At 37.5% G+C, this 25,287-nt stretch overlaps 2 protein-coding genes across 4 annotated transcripts; both read left to right on the top strand.

Moving 5' to 3' along the window:
- Window positions 1–1,939: 1,939 nt before the first annotated feature.
- LOC18441248 (hemerythrin HHE cation-binding domain protein) lies at window positions 1,940–4,820 on the top strand. The gene is made up of 3 exons (XM_020671624.2): window positions 1,940–2,675; window positions 3,505–3,659; window positions 4,008–4,820. Exons 1-3 carry the CDS (start codon window positions 2,216–2,218, stop codon window positions 4,275–4,277), a joined length of 885 nt encoding a protein of 294 aa, XP_020527283.1. The 5' UTR covers window positions 1,940–2,215; the 3' UTR covers window positions 4,278–4,820.
- A 3,011-nt stretch (window positions 4,821–7,831) lies between these two features.
- On the top strand, window positions 7,832–20,389 carry LOC18441249 (Polynucleotidyl transferase, ribonuclease H-like superfamily protein). Of its 3 annotated transcripts, none has more exons than XM_006851368.4 (8): window positions 7,832–8,015; window positions 8,173–8,244; window positions 14,203–14,326; window positions 14,422–14,509; window positions 14,900–15,037; window positions 15,407–15,494; window positions 15,911–16,031; window positions 19,879–20,389. In XM_006851368.4, the coding sequence occupies exons 1-8, from the start codon at window positions 7,928–7,930 to the stop codon at window positions 20,057–20,059; spliced, it is 900 nt and encodes a 299-aa protein (XP_006851431.2). In that variant the 5' UTR covers window positions 7,832–7,927; the 3' UTR covers window positions 20,060–20,389. The 3 variants fall into 3 exon arrangements, with proteins under 3 accessions (XP_006851431.2, XP_088706913.1, XP_088706912.1); XM_088850787.1 differs by lacking the exon at window positions 19,879–20,389 and adding an exon at window positions 17,027–17,409; XM_088850786.1 differs by lacking the exon at window positions 19,879–20,389 and adding an exon at window positions 16,993–17,409.
- The last annotated feature ends 4,898 nt before the right edge of the window (window positions 20,390–25,287 follow it).

Genomic DNA, 25,287 nt, shown 5'->3' with positions numbered 1-25,287 from the left:
ATGAATATGTTAATTTTAGAATGAAAATGTTGCATGACAAAAATATCTTTAAAAAATATCCTAATTTAGGAAACAAAAAGATTTATGTGACTTGATTGAGATCATGTACATGACCATAGTATTCAAATATTAATTTATAAAAAGTTGTTTCAAAATTTTTTATAAGATAAATATATGTAATAAGACATTATACACTTAATCTAAGTTTTTTTATTTTTATATATTTTATATATTTTTTGGGGTTTTTGACCATTTAAAAAAAAAAATCTATTTGACTGTTAGTCTGGTTAGCCACCTCGGTTAGTTCGGTTCAAACTGCTCCGAGCCTTCCATTTTACGAATCTTGAGGTCAAGTTGATTGAAACGAGGGTTTTTCAGCAGCAAAACAACCTCTTCTAGTAAAAATTTGAGGTATGCGTTGTTTTAGAGCCTCACCTTTATGTAAACTTTTTTTTTTTTTTCTACTTACTTAGATCGAACCATCCAAAAATACGATCTTAGCTGAAGGAGTAAACATACAAAATGCTCCCGTGGGAGCATATAATCTTTTGGCTCATCTGGGAAGAAACATGCCTTTATTTAGAAACAGCCCCTAACGGTAACGGTCTTCCTGACCGAAGCAGCCAAAGTCGAAAGCCTTCAAAAAAAAAGAACGTTGGTGCCTCATAAATCCGAACCGTCCAATACGCACTGCCATTTGTTCCTTCAAATCCGGACTGTCCATCTCTTTCATAACGTGCTTTTTGCCTAAATAGCCTCCGATATTCGGTCTCCCCGCCACGTGGCAGCACAAACATCCTCCACGTGTGAAAACGGAGCGTGTAAAGGCCCAACATTCGGCTGCTGATTTTCAGAGGACTTCAGGTCTGATCCCTGCAATGGCCTCTCTCTCTCTCTCTCTCTCTCTCCTAAATTTTAGGGTTTTTGATGCGAACTTTCTCTCTCTTCGTTTCTGGTACGCATTTCCCTTTTACGCCACTTACGCCACTACAATTACTAAGCTTTATGCTATTACATTAGCTGAGTTTTAGAAGGAATGATTAGGTTTTCTGTCAGACAAGCCATTGAAGACTTGAATTTCTTCTTGTTTTTCCTTATTTTTCTTTTCAGAGTTCCTCTTAATCCGAGTTTTTTCTCTTTAATCAAGAAATAGGCTTCTCTTTGAACTTGGTGAGGTTTCATGGCTTTTCGCCAAATTTGGAGGCGTTTGTTGGTTTGTGTTGAGTAAATTTAGGTTTTTCTTCTACGAAGTGGTTGAAAGATCGAAATGTTTCATGTTTCTTGAATTTCTGGTATCCTTGATCTCGTGAATGAAGTTCTTTTGACCATATGAAGTGATTAAAGGCCTTTTTCTCAAATTCTTGAGGCATTAACTTGCCTGTTTGCTTCAAATATAATTGCGAACACTTTTCTAGGCAATGAGTTATTAGTGGATTTTGTTCTGCAAAATATTTGTCAAATTTACAAATATTTGTAAATTATTTGGTCTTTCTTTGTGTTTCATCTCTCCTAGATCAGTAGAATTGGTAAAATAGCTTACATATCAAGTTCTTAGTGTTTCTTTCTCAGTAAAAGTGCATATTGTTGATTCATTTGATTGAAGTTTGAGGCTTGCGTAGTTGTTTCCTTTCAAGGTGCCAGCACGCATTTCTTATTCTTTGAAAACCTTAGTATTGGTGAATTCTATTTCGTTGATCAGAACCATGGATCAAAAGGCATTTATTTGATCAGTGATCATTAGCTCCCTTAGCTGTTATTTTACAATTGATGTGCAAGTTTTCCTTTCATTAAATGGTTGCTGATTAGATTATTTCCCCTTTTATTTACTTCTACAGTGGATTTTAGATTGAACAAATTGTTCAATCCTTGAAAAGGCCGCTTCACCAATTACTTGCATCACTATAGAAGCTCTATTGGGCGTCTTGTTATCCATGAATCTTGAATCTCTTTGGTATTGAATGGTTTTCCTCCATGCTCTCCCATTGTGAGCTCTATACATTACCTCATTAAGCTCCTGCAGAAACCTCTCAAAAGCAATGGATTAAAGCTTCTGATCTTTTGCAACAATTCTTTTAAACCCTGCAAGCGTGCACACCTCCCATCTTTTTCTTATTGATTTTCCCAGTATACTCAGTAACAGGAGATCTGTTCATTCCCCTATGATCTTTTCACTTTATTCAGCCATCATAACATTGTGAAAGAAGAAGCTTCACAAATGGGGGGCTGCGCATCCAAGCCAAGACAAAAACCCAAATTACCTTCACCATCTCAAATCGTTCAAGGCCATCCTCTTGATCAAATGGAATCCAAGTTTCCTGTTATCCATTGTGGCTTTGATGTGGGTTCGGTACCCCTTTCAAAATTCACAGAACCCAAATTTCTTCCAACCATGGGTGAGGATTTATTGAGAAAGCCTATGCCTGCTCTTGTTGTAATGACGACCCTGCAGCATAAGAGCATTTTGTTTCACATTGATCGTATATTTTGTTGGGTTGAGGACTTATCAAATAGGCGAAAACATGGACCACAAGTGGTTGTTGATCCATCAATGGGGAGCCCCAGAATGGAAGTTAAAAAGTTGGGCAGAAGTTATTCTCAGCTCCTTGAGTTTATGCTTGAGCATGCACAAATGGAAGAGAGATTCATCTTCCCGGTGTTGGAGAGAGCAGATAGAGGTGACTACTGCAAGTTTTTATCTATAGTGACTTTTTTATTTTTTCATTCATTATCCATGATAAGCTGAAGTAGTTTAAAAGGAATTATGTTCATGACGGACTGTATTAAAGGCTGATAGATATGTTGTTTTACTTCATAAACTTTTCTAGGTTTTATTTCAAAATTCTTGTCAAGTACTGATAGATCTGTTGTTTTACTTCGTAAAATTTTCTTGGTTTTATTTCAAACTTATTTTCAAGCACTGATAGATCTGTAGTATTACTTCGTAAATTTTTCTTTGTTTTATTTCAAAATTATTTTCAAGCAAACTCTAGTGGATACTCATGTTGTAGTTGAACACCTTTGATAGCAGGCAATGTGAGAGTTTGTGAGCATAGCACAATAATTTCAACCAGAATTAGTATCTTTTCTAATATCAATAATAATGAATAAGTTCCTAAAATTTGCTATATTTTTTTAATGGTCTTATGTATCTTAAAAAGAACTTTGTTTTCTTTTATTTATTTTATTTTATTTTATTTTATTTTTGGGTAGTTAGCTTAGGAGAACTTATCTACAAATTTCCACTTGATGTTAACATATATTGGGTATTTAATAACTACAATTGATAACATATTTTACTTATTAGAAATTTAAAATATGCAACAATGCATTTGAGCTTTATTCTTTCTTGTTATGATAGATTAATCTCTATTTGGACATTGCCGGACTTTATAGATGGTTTATTTAAGAGTTTATTTTACTTGTATGATGCCTTTGTAATTTCTGTCAAAATGAAAACTGACTGATAATGGTTTGAAGACTGAGACCATAGTGACTAAGTTGCAGGACTATCCAAAGTTGCAAATGAACAACACGCAAAGGACTTTCCTATCATGAATGGCATTCGGGAACAGATAAAATCCATTGGAGTTCTTGAGTCCGGGAGCCCTGTTTATGAGGAAGCTTTCCTCAACCTCTCTGCTCGATTGAATGATTTGCAGGTTTGCATTCATTCCATTCCTCTATAATTTATTTTTAGAAATTTTGCGGCAGATTTGCTTTCTTAGGAAAAATTTCAAAATGTCTTGAATTGTTTGATGAATCATTAGATGCTTTTAGAATATGAACATGGGCTGAATTGTTATTTTATCAAGTTTATTTTTCCTCACAGAAGGAGCATTTGGTACTTCTGTTTTCCAAAGGGAAGGTTTTTCCCTATTGAACATGGAGATAAACTATTTCTCATGCAAAACTAGATATGCATTCAAGGAACAATTCTTGTTTTCTTGTTCCCTATGTTTGATCTCTCAGTCTTCTTATTTTCTTGTGCTCTATATTCAATCTCTTAGGCTCATTGTAAAGAGCATTTTGACGAGGAGGAGAGAAAGTTGCTTCCACTTTTAGAGGCAGCAGACCTGAGTAGGGAGATGCAAGAGGGTACTTTGGGTCAATGCTTTGAGGTTATGGAGGCCACCCACTCTCACCTCTTCAGCTTTTTCATTGCTGGCCTTTCTCCCATTGATGCTTTCTGTTATATTGAAATGGTAAAGAGGTGTGGAGACAAAGACCGTGTTACTCGCATTATCCAATCGCTTGGTCGTGCTCCAAAAGACTATTGAAGGGTTAATGGTGGTTGGTCTCTCTTGGCATGAGGTGCTAGACTAACTCCAATTACTGGCTTGCATTTAGAGACACCCATCCTCTCTCTCAATGTATGGTGCTAGACTAAAGCTCCATACTGGCTTGCAATTACTGGCCTGCATTTAGAGACACCCATCCTTTCTCTCAGTCTATGGTGCTAGACTAAAGCTCCAAAGAACCAGCTACGAACGAGCTTGTATTGCAGAGACGCCTCTCTCTCGGCTGCCGAGGAAGGAATCAAACCCCTGGCAGTCTCACTTCGACAAGGCTATGAGGTAGGTTCTATGTTTTCGCTCCCTCTTTATATGCTATAATTCTATCCTGGAGGCATTTCTTTTTGCCCTTGTAATAATGAGCTTTAAGAGAGGTACATGAAAGTGATAACAGAAACGTATTAAGACCCATGATCTGTGTAATTTCTACATTGGTGTTGTAATTTCTGCACCCCTGTATGTAAATAATTGATCTCTCTCTCTCTCTAAACCGGGAAAATAATATAATGGATGAATTGCTTTTGATTAGTGCATTTCTTAGAATGATGAATTGAATCTCTCTCTCTCTCTCTCTCACTCACTCACTCTGTTTCTTAAAGTAATGAATTTGAACTCTCCCTATGTTCTTAGAACAGAATTTTAACTATATCTCAGTTCTTAGAACAAGGAATTTCTACTCTCGTTGTCCTTGTTGAGCCGGAAAAATAATATAATTAAGGGTGGCAATGCGCTGGGTGGCCCGACCCTAAATAACTAAGGCCTGGGCCATGAAATGTGGCCTGAGGGCTGGGCAACTAGGCCTGAGGGGCAGGGCTGGGCTGGGTCAGGGCAAATGCCGGCCTGGTTCGGCCCATACCTCTTTTTTTTTTGGTTTTATTTCCAATTTTATTTGGTGCAGCCTGATAGGGTTAGAGCCCCAGGACTTGGGTCAGGGACCTTTTGGCCCAATCAGGGCTCGGCTGGGCATGGCGCGGCCCTATGGGGAGTAGGGACTATGGCCAGGCTAGGTACATAGGCCACTAGGCCCATTGCCACTGCAAAATAGAGCGTATCAACTATTGTTTAGCACAAACGGACAATCAAACTTTTATTGAAAAAGTTTCCATTTGCGTCTGCATGTTTGGACTCACCATTGCAATCACACTAGAGTATATAATTGGGTTTGTCTGTAAAGAGACCATTTATCTTTTGTACATAGAGGTCACAGTCATTTATACTTATTAGGCGTCAAATTGGATGGTTTGGGATAAATCATGAAGTCCGAAGTTTTTTCTTTGGAACTTTGTGTCTATTCAATGATACTCTGTTAACTATCCATTTTAAAATTTAAAGGACAATAATTATTGTGACCTCGAATGATTATAACCGCCATGTACAAAAGATAAATAGTTTCTTTATAGACAATCCCTATATAATTTATGTTGAATATGGTGAGAATACACAACATATCCCTTTTTTAATATAATATCAAATTAATTTGTTGATAATGTGCATAAAGATAAAGAATTACAATGAAGAGATCGGTCCGTCCACTATAAGGGTAGAGAGCCACCAAATTTAGCAAGTTGGCCTACCAACTCATTACCTTCTCTGTAAATATGGACAAGAGCATAAATCATAGATTTGTAGCCAAAAGAATCGACAACATATGGTTGTTACTCTTCATATATTACAAGTTGAGATTTGGGAAATGGGCTTGGGTAAAAAAATCAAACTCTTAAACTATTAGGAAAAACGGGTAGGACTGTCTTTGTCACTAAATTACCCAAAAAAAAAGAACTACGAGTTGAGAGTTGAGACTTTAATACATATAGAAATGATGGATCTTTGTTAAGTTTAAAGCCCAAAGGAAAGTACAAATGTAAATAAATCCAAATCTCTATATTAAAGTTTAAAGCACGAAAGAAAGTATAAATGGAAATGAATCCGAATCTCTATACTAAATTAATGAAATTCATTTCTCTCCTACCACCCACAAAGATAGAGATAGAGAATGAAGTCATTCAAATCAAGTTATTGTGAAGAATAGACCCATAGGCCGTAAGGATGGGCTCAAGGTTAGGTGGTATGGGCGGTATGCACCTTAACACGAGGTCTTGAATTTTATTCCTATCATAAGATAAGGGATAATTTTCTTGTTGAATTGTTCAAAAAAAAAAAAAAAAAAAAAAAAAAAAAAGAAGAAGGGTAGACACATATCATGAAAGTTAAAAGGAAAATGACTCTGGGATAATTGTACAAGAAATAAATTGAGCTTTTAATGCATAAACAATGAAACTATATTTATTTTTGACACAAGATGGTCACAATTACTTACAATCATCCAATGTGAAATTAGATAAAAAAAAGTACTTTTATATTTAAAGAAAGTATAGAATGAGACCTATTAAGAAATTGAGAGAGAGAGAGTTTTACATTAGGTCGAACCATTAATTCGAAATTATTTCTCCTTAAGAAATAGGGATTCTCTCTCTCTCTCTCTCTCTCTCTCATGCTGGGCAAAAACATTGGGCTCTAAAAAGTGAAATCCTTAAAATTAAGATTTGTCGTGCTGAGAGATCGATCGAGGGATGTTTGGGTTGAGGAAACCTATGTAATATAATATATTTTAAAAATGTATTGCGTGCTCTCGCAGGATTACATTGTACTTATTCCTTTGAGTAAATTACCTATCTAGGAATATTTTTTCTATCCAAAATCTTTAGGTCTACTTTAGTATCACCAGATGGGTAATTTAAAAAACAAAAAAATTCACTAAACACTTAATGAGTAATTTCAAAAAACAAAACTATTCACTAAACACTTTAATCAACGTTTTGAAAATTGGTCTCTATTCATTCTAGTATCTTATCTTTTTTAGAGGCACATACAAAATGTATACTGCTCTTTTTTTTTTCCTCTTAGTTTGGTTGTTACGCTCAGGAACATGCCCATAATTCGATGTCCCAGAAATACTCTTAAATTGTGTTTTTACTAGGAAGCATGAGAGCACCTACCTAATATTGACTTTTGTTTAAGAAAGAAATGTCTTGATGTGTCTTTTTGGTGGGGTGGGCGATGCCAATCTTGACAACTTTAACTTTATTTTCGTAGGTCAATCTCTAGCCAATTTTAAGTTTAAGAAACTTTAATTTCATTGCCAGTGAGAGAAGAAAAAGAGAAGCCAAAAGAATAAATTATCATCCTAAAAAAAAGCCTTGATGCTCAATTTTGAGCCAAAACCTTAGGAAATAGTCGACAACAATGCAGGAAAAATTGAGCAGTCAGAATCCTAACCACCCGGATAACCGGTTTTGGTGAACTGACTGGATATGTAATTTTTTTTTTAAAAGAACCTATATAAATTTTTTTAAAATAAAAAAAAGGTTTATAATACATTTTTTTTAATATTTTTCATCAATGAAATGCTCAATTTCGAGCCGGGAACGGAGTTGCCCTTGATTTAAGGTCCCCCAAGACCCCAACTCATGTTGGAAGGACGAGAGCGCGGGGGGTTTGTATTTTGGAGGGAATATGAAATACTGAAAATTGTCGAGAGAGAGGGAGAGGACGAAGAGTGAGAAATCTGAAATACTAGGACTGTAGAGAGAGAGGGGGAAGAAGAGAGAGAGAGAGAGAGAGAGAGAGAGAGAGAGATGGGGTCGTCTTCGGGTTCCCCACCTAGTTGGGCCTCTGAGCCCTGCATAATGGGCATCGATGAAGCCGGAAGAGGCCCTGTTTTAGGTACTGTGCCCTCTTTCTTCTGATTCTTCCATTTATGTTGCCTTTTCTCGAGTTTCTTTTGTATTATTACCCGAATGTTTTGTTTCTATTTTTCTCCTTTACTTTTTCCTGGAATTCTTCTGGTTTCACCTACCTATTGTTTGTGCACTATTTATAGGCCCGATGGTGTATGGATGCTTATACTGCGCCCTATCTTACCAACACAAACTTTCTTCCCTGAACTTTGCAGGTTTGACATCTCTCACTCGTCTTATGAATCTTTAAGTTGAGTAGTATGTTTTTCATTCCATGATTCTATAATGAATTCTTGATCATTGTTTTGGGACTTGACGGAATCGTAGTGGACTTGGGCGAGTAAATAGGCCTCGCCCTACGAGTTACCCCAAGTTGTCCATAAAATTTTTTTTATGTATTTTTTTTTAAACTTTTTAGGGTTTTTTGGCCATCTAGAGGACTCTGCCGAGTTCACTCCAAGTGACTAGCCTAGGTCAAGGGCCGAGGCGATCTTCTAAACACTGTTCTAGATGATAATATCAAAAAGGGTACACTAAATGCCACTTATCTAACTTATAGTTCCTGTTAATCCCCTTCTTTGGAACCTGATCCTCTAATGGTTAGGGTGTTGGGAAATGAAACAAAGCATTAGGGTGTCAGGAAATGCAACAAAGCATCTTCGGTCTGAATCACAGCTGACATACCCAAGTAAATGGAGTAGATATAAGCGTGCATTAACCTATGAATCAATTTGAAAGTGCTAGTACTGTAGTCTCAAAGTTGTTTATTTGTGCTAGCCAAAAAGATTAAGAGTTAGGGATCATTCAAATCTTAATGGATATTCTACATTAGTAGTTGGATATCCCAAATTAGTTGTGGCTATCAATTGTTCTATCAATTGTTCTATTGTGGGGCTTCCCATCTGGGTTGATCTTCTTTGATGTGCAGTGTACTATCCCTTTCATTAGCTGACTCCACCATCCACTGAAAAGTTTGTGATACCCAATGCTCTGGTGACAGTATGGCGTTTGCGTTGATCTTTCGTGTATTTGGGAAATAAGACTTACTTGATTGCCTTTTGTGTGGTGAAACCCCCACTACAACAGATCTCCAATACCTCAAAACAAATCTCCAATGCCTCAAAACCAACTGGCCTATCGCTAGCAAATTGAACACAAGAAAGCCAAATACTGAAGAACAATATTGGTATAATAGATATATGTAGACTAAAAAGGAACGAAGAGATGCAAAATACGAAACCTAAAACCACAATAACAAGCTACAAATGACAATCCAATCACTACAAATACGCAAATGTATGTGGTTCACTCTAGTCGGGCTACATCCACGGGCAACCGGCAAGGAAATGATTTCATTATTATGGAAGAATTACAAGATTTGGTAGATATAAGGGTTACTTCACAATCGACAAAGTGCCACTGGTTCCCCTCTTGACTACCATAAAAGTACCATAGAACCAACCACCATTGCCGTCTCCATCATGCCGCTTTGCCAACAATGAAAATGCCAATAAAATCACGCAAAATAGGGCACAATAATAGCCGGAGTTTTGCCCAAAATCCTCAATCTCAACCTCAACAAGAGCTCTTCTTCACAAATACAACTCTCTCCCCTCAAAATGAGCTTTGAAGTCATTTTACAATGACCAAACTACCCTTTACAGAAAAAAATACTATTGGGATTGATCCAAAATTACTGAATCAACTCATTGTTGGTTAACTTGCAGCCAGCTGAATGAAATGTCTCAATAGAAGTTCTTAAATCTTGGCCTGCCATATCATGCTAGACAATGGTATAGGATTGCAACTATTGAACCTTAGATGAAAGGAAGATTAACTTTGACCAATGTTCTGAGATCTAGGACTCAAACTCAAGTGGATGTCCTATAAATAATGATGGTGAAAGTGGTTGTGGTTCTAAAACCTAGGACTCATTCTCAACTGGGGTTGCTGCTGCTGCTATTATTACTACTGCTACTACTACTATTGCTGCTGCTACTAATACTACTAATTGGCAGCAGTAGCAGCGGCAACAATAGTAATGGTGGTGGTGTTGCTGAGAAGTTAGAAAGCATAGAAAAATTGAAATAAAGAAAGAGAATTATTGGTGATGAATCCGTTAATCTAAGATTCTTTGGTACTGAGAGAAAGAAATAAAGTTGACATATTATTTGACTTAATGTGAATGAACTATTAGGAGATCTCGACTAATAGTACATCATAAATTACACACAACATAATAATTAAATAATATATGTCAGTCCAAGTATCATTGTTGAAGGACAAGGGAATAACACAAAATAAAATGCCAGATTCACTGCCCCCTTGATTGTCTTCCTGTAAACATGAGAAACATAAAGACTGATGCTAATTATTTAACAAGCATGGAAGAGAAATCACGGGATGTTTGTCGAGACTTCCTAGGCCTTAGACTCACAAGAACAAGCTAATTGGAATCCTGGTCCCTGATGGGGTAACTTTCTGCAGTCACAAGGTGCTTAGACTGTGGAATGGATAGGCTGTCAATTATGTATCTTTGGTTGCCTCTGTGCCCATGCAAACCACCCAAAGCCATATGGGATGTCATCATGGAAAGATTCACAAAGAAGCTGGACTTATGGAAATCTAGGTACTTATCATTTCGGGGGTGGATAACTTTCATTAAATCTACTTTATTCAATTTACCTCTTGATTTGTATGTCTTTATATGTAATCCCTATTTCATTGTCAATGACCAAGAAAGACTTGCGAGAGATTCTTATAAAACAGATCAACATATATGCCAAGGCTACACCTGGTAAACTGGAATTGAGTTGTAAACGTAAAAGCCATGGTGAATTGGGGACATGGAGATTGGGAGAGTAAATCAGGCCGTGCTTGGTAGATGGTGCTGGAGGATGGGAGATTTGACCGAGAAATTCTGGGAAAAGATCACGGACAAGATGGAATTGATTAGTAATTTGTTTGATAAAAAGAGTTTGTAACAACTCACAAATGTCAGGTATTTGGAATGGTTTGAATCGAGTGAGCTGTGAATTTATAATGAACATAAGGATAATGGTAGGGAATGGACGTATAATACTGTCTTGGCATGATGTATTTCTTCACTCTGAGCCAATTAAGGAAAGCTTCATTCCCCTATTTTCTTTAGCTTAAAACCAAGGGGGGTGGCACAGATGCTCCAGGGGACAGGAAAGAGTGTCGAATGGGATGTGATCTTGTGCAGAGGGCTATATGAAGAGGAGATTGCAGCCTTAGCAGGACTGATGACTGAACTTCAATCTTTTTTGTCTGCAGCAAGGAAGGAGGACCAGAGGATATGGAACCCCAATGCCAAGGAAAGTCGCAGCCAAGTTCCTTGATAATAGTTTGACTAGGGAAACTCATGGCCTCATCATAGCTAGCAGTGTATGGAGTGTTTCAGCTCCTCCCAAAGTGCAGGCTTTGGATGGTTGGCTTCATTGATAACTGCTGAGGGGAATGGTAATTCCATAAGGAAAAGTATACAAAGAGACCACTTACTTTTAATACAAGGAGGTCACAATCACTCTTATCCATCAGATTTCAAATTGGGTGGTTGTGATTGTATAAGTAGACTCAAAGTTCAAAAAGGAATTTCTTGAACTTCGTGACACCCCCACAACCATTCAATTTGACATCTAATGGCTAGGAACAATTGTGACTTTCATTGTAACATTGACAAATGGTTTCATAGTATACAATCTCATTCCATAAAAGGTGCATTATATGCAAAAAAGAGGCGGAAACAATGGAGCATTTATTCCTACATTCTGAGGCAGTTAACAAAATGTGTTCTGAGGTGCTATCTCTATTTGACATCCAGTGGGTAACTGCAGACTCCATATAATAGTAAAGCTTTGATGAGCCAATAGTTTTACCCCTAGTACCCAAACCTTGGTTAATACTGTGGTTTGATTGGTTGGGAAGGAATAGTTGGATTTTTAAATGAGTCTATCCAAGGCTAGATTCATAATTTCAAAAAGCGCTAGGTGGGTCTTAGGCAGCCTGGGGGGTCCAGGCTTCCTAGCGCCTAGGTGGGCGCTCAGAACCTGGGCAGCCCAGTCGAATCCAAAAAGGTTGCCCAGTCAAAGATCCTTCTAAGGACTCAAAATCTTCTAAAAAAGCCTCCAATAGATTTATAAAACATCAAAAATTAAATTTAATATCAATGGGTGATGTTTTGATCAATTTTTATCAACTTTGAAAAAAAACAATTTCTGCCTCTGGGTGGGGCGGGTTCTATACTGCCTAGGCGGGGCGCAGGCCTTGGGCTGGGTGCCCGCCTAGGCGGGTTCCGTACCGCCTACAGACTGCCGCCCAGATTGGCTGCCTAGGCCTGGGCGTAGGCAGCCGCCTAGGCGCTAGGCGGTCCGCTTTTTGAATCACTGGCTAGATTGCATATGGGCTGAGTAAAGTCAAAAACTATCTTGAGCAGCAACTAAGAAAGTGTTCTGGGGTTTTTGAAGTGGGAGACTTCGAAACCCAATGGATCTCTATAGCAAAAGTCCAGTGCTCGAAACCAGTTGTTTTCTATAGCAAAAAGCCCTAAAGTGACCAGACATGGGACTTTGAAGCCTCCAATTGAAGTATTTGTGAGGCTAAACGTTGATGATAGTTCCTGAGGTAATTGGCATCTGGCTGGCATTTGATGGGATTATAGGAGACCGTAGGGGCTGCATACTGTTGACATTTTCAGGCCCATTGACTAATGTCAACTGCCGTGACGCATAAGAAAGGGCCCTGTTGGTTAGAGTACAATGTCGGGACAATACTTGGTACGAAGTTGTAGTTGAAGGTGATAAGTGGGATGTCCTTGGTCTAAGAAGGGTGAGGACCTTGAACCTTCCCTTAACCTCTCCCAAGCCCAGATAAAAGAGATAGGTTGTGTTAGGTAGGCAGTCAATATAAACCTTTGCTAAAACTTTCCGTGAATAATGAAGCTGGAGGGGAAGTTCTATAAGATAATTGTGAGAACAACTTTGTTTTATGGGGGAAAATGTTGGGCGGTCTAATTACAACATATCCATATGATGAGTAGAGCTGAGATGAGGATGTTGAGATGGATGAGTGGTGAGACAAGAAGGGATAGAGATGAGGAGGTAGGTAAGATTGTTGGCCAAGAAATGCTAAAAAGAACGCACTTTCGATATCTTGGGTCGATAATCTAGAAAAATAGAAGGATTGAGGAATATGTCACACATAGAATTAGAGTTGGGTGGGTGAGGTGGAGATGTGCAACTGGAGTTTTATGTGATTGCTGCATATCAATGAAGCTGGAGGGGAAGTTCTATAAGATAATTGTGAGAACAACTTTGTTTTATGGGGGAAAATGTTGGGCGGTCTAATTACAACATATCCATATGATGAGTAGAGCTGAGATGAGGATGTTGAGATGGATGAGTGGTGAGACAAGAAGGGATAGAATTCAAAATGAATACATTTGGGAGAACTTAGGTGTGGCTCCAATAGGTGATAAGATGAGAGAGATGATAAGATGAGAGAGAGTAAACTTAGGTGGGCTGGCCATGTGCAGCGTAGACCCAACATAGCACTTGTTAAGACGTACGAGTTGGTTCAAATGGAAAGCTCAAAAAGGGCAAGGGGTCGGCCCAAAAGGACATAGTTGGAAGTAGTGAGAAAATATATGTCGACTTATGGCTTCACTGAGAGTATGACCCTTGATATAGCAAAATGGCGGATCACGATTTGTGTAGCCTATCCCAAATAGTTGGGAAAAGGATTAGATGATGTTGATGATGATAAAATGAGATGTCCAGCAATGTCATCCTGCGGTGGAAGTGGATAAATGTGATGTCCATGGCAATTTTAAAGTGGTTTTGAAGAAATTCTTGACATCATTATTACTATTCAGTGTGACCTTTCCTACATGCTCGGAGGGAAGCAAATGTGGAGGCAGACATGTTTTCCAAAGAGGGAGTAGGAAAGAAGGCTTGTGTAATTTCAAAATTTTAGTTTAGTCCGTACTATTGATGTCCCATTTTGTATGGGGATATCTCAATTTTGTAGAAAATACATGCATACACTCATTTTTGTCAATGAAGTAAAGTTACCGATCAAACAAGAAATATACATAATAGTTACCTACTTTTACACTCCATTTTATTTTGAGAGTTGCTTATCAATTTCCACAGATTCGAAGACTCTGAAGGAGGACAAGAGAGAAGAACTTTTTGAGAATCTCAAAACTGATGATTCCATTGGTTGGGCCACTGATATTATAGATCCAAGGGAGCTTTCAGCCAAAATGCTTAATAAGTTGGCTCTTTGCAAATTTTAATTTTTCTCGTTTTTTAGGTCAATTGGTAATCGAATGCGGTTTTTGACACAAAATGTTTTTCATATGGGAGCAGAGTGAAAGTTAATCTCAACGAAATTTCTCATGATTCTGCAATGGGCCTCGTCAGTAGAGTTCTCGGCTTGGGAGTTCTTTTAACGGAGGTATAAATGCTATTGTATCTATATAGCAATTAATACCTTTTGTCTTGGGAAAGAATTACATAATCCAATGAACTATGGAAAACCATAATCCAAGTATTCCATCACCATGCAATTCTGATTCGAGCTCACAAAGAGAAAGGACCACCATTCGGGGTATCCATTTTGGTGGGCACTCTTTCTCCATCATTGTCCATAATTTGATTGGCAATCACCTCAGTGGACTATGATGTCCATTACACTATGCTTCCCTTTTGGTGGGTTGGTCATTTTTGTGCTTTTTACTAATGAGAAGTAAAAATATAGAATAGAAAATGTAACAATTTCTTTTGTTTTGTCTTTCATTTAATGCTAATGATAATCAAAGGTCCATTGTTTCTTGCAAATGCCTAGGTCTATGTCGATACCGTGGGTGATGCTGAGAAGTATAGAATCAAATTGTCAGGGAAATTCCCGGGCATAAAATTTGTGGTTGCAAAGAAAGCAGATAGTCTTTATCCAGTTGTTAGTGGGGCAAGCATTGTTGCCAAGGTCTTACATTCATTTCCTTCAAGCTCTTGATTCTAACATGCAACTTGGGAAAGTGTCCTATAATCCAATGGACCCTGGAAAACTATATCCCACTGGAGTCATTATCATCTAGTGGAATGATGGAAGTGATGTAGATATGAATGGGAGCACCACCTCTGCTCATTTCTTGTTCTGGTTGGTGCCATACTCTTTCCATTACTGTCCATCTCTCTGGACATTAACCATCCCAATTGATGGTTTTCTACTGTCCAGTGGATTATGGTATACTTTCCCTGCTTCTTATGCGGTTTGTATTTTTTCTTTGATGCCTTATTATTTAATACTTTTTTTCCCAAGGTATTGACCCAAGAAACCTTATTGTTTCTTAAGGTAACTAGAGACGGAGCTTTACGTGATTGGGTACTTGAAGAAGTGGCAGAGAGTATGAATAGGAATTTCGGATCTGGATATCCTGGAGGTACTTGACACAGTTTTTGAGCTCTCCCTAGTTTGTTTTTATTCTTTTCATTTCTTGTAACTAAGCCCTCACATTAATAGATTGAGAAAACAGAAAGTATACAATCATGAGTCATCCAATTGACTTTTTTTTGGGTAAGTTCATCCAATTGACTTTGGAAATCCATAGTGCATCCATTGAAACATAGATGCTTATGGAGTGACTGTGGCGCCCACCTCACAGTCTTGCCTTTTCTGTTGGGTCTCTCTATCTCTTGATCACCCTCCATTATTTCATTGCAATTGGATGATGACTGTATCATAATCCATTGGATTCTTGTATAATTTTTCTTAAAACAACAATTAACGATCTTATCTAGCTTGTTTCTCTCATGGAGTACTCTCATCTGATAGATCCTGTTTTCCTCTTGTATGCAGACCCTGCAACCAAAGCATGGCTTGATCATCACAAGCACATGGTGTTTGGGTTCCCTTCACTTGTTCGCTTCAGTTGGGCTACATGCAATCCGTACTTTAAGGACATTGTTGAAGTGATATGGTGAGTCTGGCGTTTTCATTCGCTCATCGATTTTATTCTTTTAGGGAAACTGTTTGTTTTGAAATATTAAGGCTGTGGATGCCTCAAGGTCATCTAGAATTCCTGTTCCCCAGGCTACATCTTATGTGCATTCCCACTGATAGATGGTTCAAGATTGAGGCTCCATTTGGATGCACCATTTTCTGGTTATAGAAATAGGACAGTCTTATAGTTGCGCTGGAATGGGTGGCGTGCTAGCTTGGCACCCCATATTTATACAACTTAGAAGGAATAGAGCCCTGCTTAATGGCAAAACGCCATAGATAAGTGGTGTTTTACCCTTATGAATGGTAGAAGAAAACCCTCTATTCTCAGCCCTGACCATCAAGCAAGACCCTGTTCCAAAAAGGAAAAATAATTAAAAAACTAACTCTTTTGTCACTATCTCTCGAAACTTAGATAAGATTCCATCTGATTGTGTATTTTCATGAATGTGCAAAAAAGTAACCTTAGATAGGCCTTGTTATTCCTACCTGGATGTCCAAATGGGGGCGACTGTACCCAGTTAATTGTCCCTGTAGGCTGTAAGCCTCACTTTAGTTAATCTCCAACCAATCATCAGTGGGAATTGACAGCAGACTTACTGTTAGAATGCTACCATAGTCCATTGCCCAGTTAATCTCCAACCATTCATCAGTGGGAATCGACAGCAGATTGACTGTTGGAATGCTACCATAGTCCATTGCTCTATGGTATATTTTCTCTGTTCTATAGAAAATGAGACTCATGGCATATCTATGAAGATGTGAATGCAAGTGTCAGTACTTTACTTGGATACAATGTAAACTCTAAAAATTGGCCTTTTAAATATGACAATTCAGTTTTTCATTTAGAGAGGGGGTGGGGTGGTTATTAACTGATACTTTCGTACGTCCATAGTGACACTTCAAAACAATATGGGTAATAAGTCTCTAAGTTTCAGTGACAGGTATTGTGTGCTTGGTGTACCGAAACAGGCCACAAACCGTGGACATGCATCTCCAAGTGACATAGCTACGTGGGCTCATATGACTCTTCAGTAAGCTTTTGGGCTTGGAGTGTTGGATGGGCTGCATCAGTGGCTCAACGTATTAGTCTGACAACTTGGATTTATTGAGATGGGTCTTGAGTGTAACTTTGGGATTTTGAACTGTGTTTTGAACATAGATGGCAGTAACTAGACATATTGGACCACAGGGGAACCTTCTTGGGTTAGGAAAAGAGATGGCCTTGTAAGTTTGGGCTCATGTGATGAGACCAGTTTTTGTATGGAGGTCGTGTGTGTGTGTATGTGCACACGTGCGTTGTGTGTTGTGCTCGGAAGCTCCAAACTTGATGGGTTGATTTTTGGCAATCAAAATATGAGAAATAAAACGTGAAACACATACCACAAGAATATAAAGATTTACGTGGTTCACCTTAGAAAGGCAACATCCACGGGCACGACAAACTGAAATCCACTATACTAATGAAAGTTACATCAAAGATTTTGGAATATAGAGTTACCTCTCTAACCTCGACAAAAATCCAGTCCAGTAAACCCTTTTAAACCGGCTCTCTCAAACAACACCACTGCCAATCTCTCATCTCTATTCCATAACTAAACCACTGTCTAGGAAGAGACCATAACTAGACCACTGGCTAGGAGAACTTTGAGCAGCTGAGATTTTCTCTCACTAAAAAGGGGAAACACCGAAAATCTTCTTCTCTACATCTTCAGGAATCTATAGGAGGCACATCACAATGTTTCTCTCCATGGGAAGCTCTCTTCTCTTTAAGGGAGACCTTGCATCTCATGCACAGGAGGCCCTGCCCCTCTCTCTTTCTAGAGGAAGCCACTTTTCCCATATGGTGACCCAAATAGGGCACACAAATTTTCTGCACTTTCATCTCATATATATAAGGTCAGTGTTTTAAAATGTGGGATGCGACCCTGATGCGGTGGGGGACCGATGCGGTGATGCGGCCCGGATGCGGGTGCATCGCGATGATACGGTCAATAAATGTAATTTTTTTTTTAAAAATCTAAAAAAATAAGTTAATGCATAAAAAAATATATGAAGGTGATATATGTGATAGTAGGTATTTTAGTTTAATGATTAACTTCAAAACTATTAGCTGTCGGAGATTCTGTATGCAGGTATCTACCATATAAGTATTTCCACAGAGCAAGCATATTACACAATTTCTATCTTTGGGATTTTTTAGTTTAGCATATTTCCAAGCTGGATCCTTATTATTAGAAGATTGGGAAGAAGCCATTGCTCCAAAAATATGTATAATAGTAAATATTGTATAAGAAGGAAAAAAAATTTACCGACTCTGTGAAGCATTGCTCGATTTCTTCACGACTTCTGAAATCCCCGATTTCTTATCACAAATTCGCCCTAACATCTCCAAATCAACAATCAAAGGCATCCAATGAACTTCCAAGTATCAAACAACCGCCAAATCGAAGATTTCGATGAAAAAAAAAATTCCGCCTAAATTGTTTTTTACCTCGATTTGATGCAAAAAAAGCCACAAAAGTGGCTAAAAATCTTCGTTTAGAGCCCCTAATACCTCCCCAAACAGTTTCCCTAACATTTGGATAGTCAAAAAGATCATTTTGCCCTCCTCGAGGGGCAAAACAAAAAAAAGTTTCGGCAGACACTGTAGTAGTGGGATGCGGTGCGATGCAGCCTATGCGGGATGCGGCGGCGCATATGTGGCCGCATCTGTCAAAAGTGCATATGCGCCTGTTTCTGATGCGGATGCGAGCGCATCCTACATGATGCGAGCGCATCCTACATGATGCGACCGCATATGCGGCGATGCAGCCGCATTTTAGAACGCTGTATAAAGTTAGGAATCCATACCAAATAGAAAACTTCCTATAGATGTTACATATATCTCAAAAACCAAGAGATATATCCAAGAGTCTTAATCTTTTTGGGTTTCTATTTCTTTTAGGAAACTTATCAATATCAATCTCAATCTCACATTCTCAATCCCACATAATATGGGATTTCCTTATTGTGGGTGATTTTCGGTAACACCAAATCCAACAATCTTCACCTTGATATCAAAATCACTTGCTTACTATGCCAACATCCATTGGATAACTTCATAAATTCTTGGATAGCTTCATAAATTCTTCATCTTTTGCCAAATAAATTTTTTCATCATTCTTGCTGAAAAATAGTATTGTAACAACCCACATATCGACAATGGTTGCCTCGAGTTTAAAAAATAGTTGATCGTTGCTCTCGCATCTCTATCTAGTGTTGTCGGTAATGGTTGCCAGAAGTAAAGAGAAAGAAGGGAGAGTGGTTTAATAGGGCTTGCTTGACTGTGTTCTGTCGAGGTTAGAGAGGTAACTCTTTGTCCCAAAATCTTTTATGTAACTTTCATTGGTATAGTGGATTTCAGTTTGCCGTGCCGTAGATGCCCTTCTGGGGTGAACCACGTATATCTTTGTGTTATTGTCGTATGTGTTTCATGTTTTATTTCTCGTATTTTATTTACCAAAAATCAACCTATCGGGTTTAGAGCTTCCGCACACAACACTGTGTGTGTTTAGAAAGAAGCTATGTCCTTTTCTCTTACATGGTGAGACCCTTTATGTATGGAGTTTTTCTTGTGGGTAGTTTCTGTATCAAGGTTGTGTGAGTTTAGTCACACAACGCTCTGTATGAAGGTTGTGTGACTGAACTCTCTCCCTCACTCCCTCCCTCTTTCTCTCTCTCTCACTCACACATTAAAAAAAAAAAGAAGCTTACCAATCTAAAGGGAAAGGAATGTGGTTTTTGTGTCACTAATTTTCAGTTGAATTGGTTGTTTCATTCAGGGAGTCAGATGCGACAGATGATGAAGGATGCAGTAATGGGAATGGTAAAAGACAACTGAAATTAGGCAGTGTTGGCTTCACAGGACTCAAGAGAAAGACTGAGGACATTGAATCAAGTGGGAAAGGGCGGTGCAAGTTTTTTCATAGTCGCAAGCTTGAGCAGGTCATTCATTTCTCTTAGTTTAGTGCATGTTTCATGATAAGCTCTATTAATCATTGGTGCATTCTGATTCTCAGTAGAAAGAAGGTTTACTGATGAGTTGGATTTGGCCTGGACTCGAAACATATTAGGGTAGTATTGCCTTTGTTATAACCCTCTCTCTCTCTCTCATACACGTACACACACATTTCCTTCTGGATTATGAAAAGAAGTGGACTTCTTTTCATTTATTTATCTATCTTATCTGTTGACTGAGATCAGTGAGACTGCTCTGTCATACACATGATGTGTACTGTGTCTGCAAAAACGAACATGCATACTGAAGAGCTCAATCGTATATCTTTACTGTTATCTGTTTTGTTATCTAGCTTTTGTGTCATGAATGAACTGTCCTTTTTAATTTGGCTTCTTTCAACACAATCATGGTTCTGCGCACTAGTGGACAAGGCAAAGTGCATGCACATTACATAGAAATGACTTTACCGTTGATGGTGTCCTCTGTTTATTTTTCAAATGTTTTTACAGCCACCACTGGACTTTGTATGTGTGATCTTATATCCAAGGCCTTCCCTTTGTAGAAAATTCAAAATTCCGTGAAGGGATTTGCTCTGAATTAACTGAAAATTTGCTCAGTTTCCAAGCCTTTATTTTTTATATGCATATGTGGGGCTTCGCAAAAATTCATCCAAGATTTAATTTAAATTTGCCCAAAATGAGAGAAGAAGCATCAAACATTTGTTGAATTCAGCTGAATTTTGGATCAAAGTAACCAGCTTAGGCTTTGCTTTGAATGAACCAGCTATGCGACTCTTGCATGAAATTTGGGCCATGGTTTTGTCTTGAAATGCATGATGTTGCTGAATCTTTATCCTGAATTTGGGGTATAAGAACTGTTAAAAGGCATCAACTGTCACACTTTTTCACTTATGGTAGACTGATGTAACTTAGTGCTTTGAAGTTCTTGTTTTTTCAATATGTGTGCGCGTGAGAGAGAGAGAGAGAGAGAGAGAGAGAGGTTTGCTCTGTTGCATCTCATGTGGAATTTATGTTCAACACTCAGGTTGCCCATGCATGAGTAGATGATTTATTTATTACAGAAGTGGCTTGTGTACTATTTTGTATTCACACGTTTATCACAAGCAAGTGCCAATAAATGGCTTCCAGAAAGTCTAGCAACATTCTAGTAGGATCATTGGGTTGTCAGAAATCTTGAAGCAAAGCCAGCATAAAGCCAATTAAGAGTCAATACATAATAATTTGGGGTTGATACAAGGAGACCATTTACCTTTCATACATGGAGGTCACAATTGCCTATAAAATTTGAGAAAATTTCTTTTGAGCTTTGAGCTTGGTCAATAAAATAAATGTAGCTACCCAATTTCACATCCATTGGTTGAGATTAATTGTGTCAACCTTATACTAAAGATAAGTAGTCTCATTGTATATATTTCCTAATAATTTATGAGTTTGCCTCAGGACCCAAGGCTTAAAGGTGCAAAAGAAAGGATAGACCCAAACACAATCAAGAGAGAGAGAGAGAGAGTGAAGCAACCCTTGTTAGAATATATCAAGAAAGATAGTCCCCCTTCTGTACATTTCTAGCACAATGAAAACTTAGGCCATTGTTTCCATGAAGGCCAACTCTCTAGTCAAAATTTTGGCTAAATTTCTCGAAATTTGGGTTGTCAAAAGGTCAAGATACCGTAGTCAATGCACTGAAAGTGTGGGCCCACCACTAAATTTTCATGGAAGTCAATTGAAATTTTAGCCACTGACTTTTGAACCGGAAACAAGTTTCAGCTTACAACTCGAGTGCGCATAAACAACTACCTGCACTAAGACTGGATACCCATGGCGAAACAGCTTTTTTTGAAAATAACTGAAGTACTGAAATTAATCAATGGAGTTTATCGATGAAGTGGTTACTTTAAAAATGTCATTTTACTTACTACCTCTTTAATTATTTTATTTACTCATAGAGAAGCCAAGAGATAATCCATTTAACATCCTCTTCATCTCACTGTCAAAGCTTTTTTCTAACTAATTGGATTCAGCTGCACGAATTATAGTCCGTCTTTCTACTGTATTAAGTACCTTTAGTGATGCTATAATTGCCCATTTTTTTTGTCATTACTTCCAACCATGTCATTTTGAGCTTGTCATTTACTTTTTTTTTTTTTTTATTAAAAAACCATCAACCTAATAAGAAGTTAGAATAATTGATATTTTATGTATTGCTTGGACAAAAACGGGTAAAATGTTAAACAATTGATATTTTAGGAGAGATTTGATAGTTTTCCTATTATTTTTGTAGCAATGCATCTAAACGTTTGCTATTTAAGATTTGAAAAGTTCGAAAAAACAACTTAGAGGGAAAAATCATTATTATCACAATTTGGCCCCTCTTCAGTGGCCTAAGCCAAATAGCCTAAGTTTTTTTTGCTTGTTTTGGGTTAGAAGCCCGTAACAAGCAAGGATATTTATATTTATATTGCTTGGCTTGACTTAAGTGCCTTCAGCCAAATGATGAGACTATCTCGGTGGTTCCGGGTTCCAACCCAAAATGTTATTTTCATAAATCTCTAACTCGAAGTTTAGCATCAAGAAAAAAAAATGTATTTTGGCATTTAGACTGATTTTGTATTACGATCCATGTTATCGAACTAGCCATGTTCAGGATACAAAACCTAAACATGGACATTTAGGGCCTTTTTTAAACAAAATATTTGTGGTGGTAATTGAGTGAAAAGATCTTCTTAAAGTAACCACTTCTTATTGATAAAATGGTTGATTTGACGACATTTATTGAGACCATATTAATAGTATTTTCCGAAACTTGAAAAGTTTATATTAAAGTACAATTAAATTTTACCAACTAAATTATCTGAACATCTTTGTATAAGATTCTGAATTTATATGAAAAAATCCATTAATTTCAATGTGACAGAATTTCTTAAAATTGATTTATCCTTTCGTACATCAATATCATATTGTTCTAAGATGTAATGGAAGTGCACATTCTAGTTGATTAAATTTTCCTTTTTGATAGTGATTGAGTGGCGAATGGGTGTTGACATAAGTCCTCAACTTGGCGTCTCAATTGAAGTGCGCCCAATCCTGTGGCGATAACGTGATGGGCCGCAAACTGACCTTTTTCTCTTCTTAATCCTTTGTCCTCTCTTTATCTCCTTAACCAATCTCCCTCTCATCATATAAAAGAGTTCTCTCTCGGGACAGGCCGGGCCGGGCCGGAAGGCCTAATTTTAAAAAAATAGGGCCTGGGCCAGAAACTATGGTCCACGGGTTGGGGGCTAGGGCCAGTGCCAGTGCCAGACTTATCTGGTTCTTTTTTTTTCCTTGGTTTTTCTTTTATTTTATTTTTCGCTTGGTTTTGGCCTGGTCATATGGGGACAAGGTCCGGGCTACGGCCAAGGCTGGCCTGGCCGAAGCTCAGCCCGTTGCCACCCTTATCTCTCTCTCTTTTCTTATGTTTTGTTTGTAGGTATATAAAGTGTAAACAAAGAGTCCAGAGTGATGGTAAGTGTATCAAGTGAGTATGGGGCCCAAAATCTTCTTGCAAGTGGCAATTTATCTTCAAAAAAGACCATTCTATTACCATACCTGTGGGTCGCAATCCAAGTCTTACTTTTTGGATCATCGCTATTTTGAAAAAAGGTGTGGCTTGTATAAGGCTCTGAGCAATCAGAGTAGGCTCACCTTCAAATAGCGTCGAAAGATGTTGTTTCAATACTGAAAATCTTTTTGATGGCCTGAAAATTTATTTTCATCGCTACTTATAAAATTTAAAGTTTTAAAAAAGTGTAGATCAACACTTTAAAATATTGAAAATTGATGGTCCAAAAATGAACTATTTTCAAAACTTGAAATTCCTTTTTTTTCTCATATCCATGCATCTTGAGATCGAGAAGATCAATTCGAAGATTTTTAAGCATCGAACAACCTCTTTTAGTGAAATTTTTTGAGGTGCACTATACTTTGATTGTTTAGAGCCTCACACTTATATAAACTTTTTCCTTTTGAAAAATACCCAGTAAACCACAACTTAATGGTAACAAACAAAATAAAAGTATATGTTTCCGGCTATGTTCCTTAGTTTAAGCCTGTATTTGGAGTTCCCTCACTCAATAACTTTGGATGCTTATAACTCGGCCCATTTTTTAAAGGTTAGATTCAAGGGAATGATTAATGTCTCCAAAATTGACCCTTCTCTCTTTAGCAAGACGGCATTTAAAACACGACTTTTTTAAAAAAAAATGATATTTTTTTAAAAATGCTTAAGACTATGACTTTTCTAAAATATGAACAAAAATATGTGATTTTTTCACATTAATATTTAAAATGTGCTTCTTTTCTAAAATATCAACAAAAATAAGTGATTTTTCACATAAATATTTAAAATGTGCTTCATTGATCTTTATGAAAAAAAGGTCTCAAGGTAATGATTAATGTCTCCAAAATTGACCAATCTCTCTCTTCCCCCCTAGGATTGAATATTCCTAGTTAGCATTAGTTTGAAAAAGGAAATATTTCTAGTTTGTATTGTTACTATTTCTGTGAAATTGCTTTTAGCATTATTTCATACAAAACCCTTTTTTAATGTTTTGTGCCTTATCATTATTCTCTTTACTCTACCTTTTTCGCTCTCCCTTAAGACTTAGCCTTGACCACAAACGAGAAGTATCTCTCGTGGCGTCCCGTTCCATCCGATGAGGTTTACCAATGGAATTGTCCGATGAGGTATACCAAGTCCTAAGTAAATTGGGCACTCTTATGGCATATCTTCTTTTTAAATAGAGATAGAGATGCACATCCTTTTTAGAGAAAGAGAGAAAGCCTCTAAAAAAAAAAAAAAAAAAAAAAAAAAAAAAAAAAAAAAAAAAAAAAAAAAAAAAAAAAAAAAAAAAAAAAAAAAAAAAAAGGTGAAAGTCTCTAGAAAGAAAAGAAATGTCTTAGAGGTATATCTGAGAGAGAAGTAGAAATTGGTGACCCCAAAAAAGTTGGTTTTTTAGAAAACTATTGTAATTTTGAGTTAATAGTGGATTCATTCGTAGTCTGAAAAAATGAACCACGTATATCTCGGTACCACGGTGTCAATATTTATTTATATGCTAGTAGGATTTATTTATTTTTATATTTTATTGCATGTTTTTTCACTCAATACACATATCGACTTTGTCATATTTATATCCACTCACAGATACTGACATCGACTTTGGCATATTTGTATC

Source organism: Amborella trichopoda, chromosome 11 (assembly GCF_054954075.1).
Source record: "Amborella trichopoda isolate Santa Cruz 75 chromosome 11, AtrichopodaSantaCruz75HAP2 v2.0, whole genome shotgun sequence".
NCBI lineage: Eukaryota > Viridiplantae > Streptophyta > Magnoliopsida > Amborellales > Amborellaceae > Amborella > Amborella trichopoda.
This window is presented reverse-complemented; position numbering and strand designations above follow the sequence as displayed.

Bases quoted from the DNA above. Each gene is read 5' to 3' on its own strand.
- LOC18441248 (XM_020671624.2), top strand. From the start codon at position 2,216: ATGGGGGGCTGCGCATCCAAGCCAAGACAAAAACCCAAATTACCTTCA. The intron at 2,676-3,504 runs GTGACTACTGCA...ACTAAGTTGCAG, and splicing joins GTTGGAGAGAGCAGATAGAG to GACTATCCAAAGTTGCAAAT. The intron at 3,660-4,007 runs GTTTGCATTCAT...TCAATCTCTTAG, and splicing joins CTCGATTGAATGATTTGCAG to GCTCATTGTAAAGAGCATTT.
- LOC18441249 (XM_006851368.4), top strand. From the start codon at position 7,928: ATGGGGTCGTCTTCGGGTTCCCCACCTAGTTGGGCCTCTGAGCCCTGC. The intron at 8,245-14,202 runs GTTTGACATCTC...CAATTTCCACAG, and splicing joins TTCTTCCCTGAACTTTGCAG to ATTCGAAGACTCTGAAGGAG. The intron at 15,495-15,910 runs GTACTTGACACA...TCTTGTATGCAG, and splicing joins CGGATCTGGATATCCTGGAG to ACCCTGCAACCAAAGCATGG.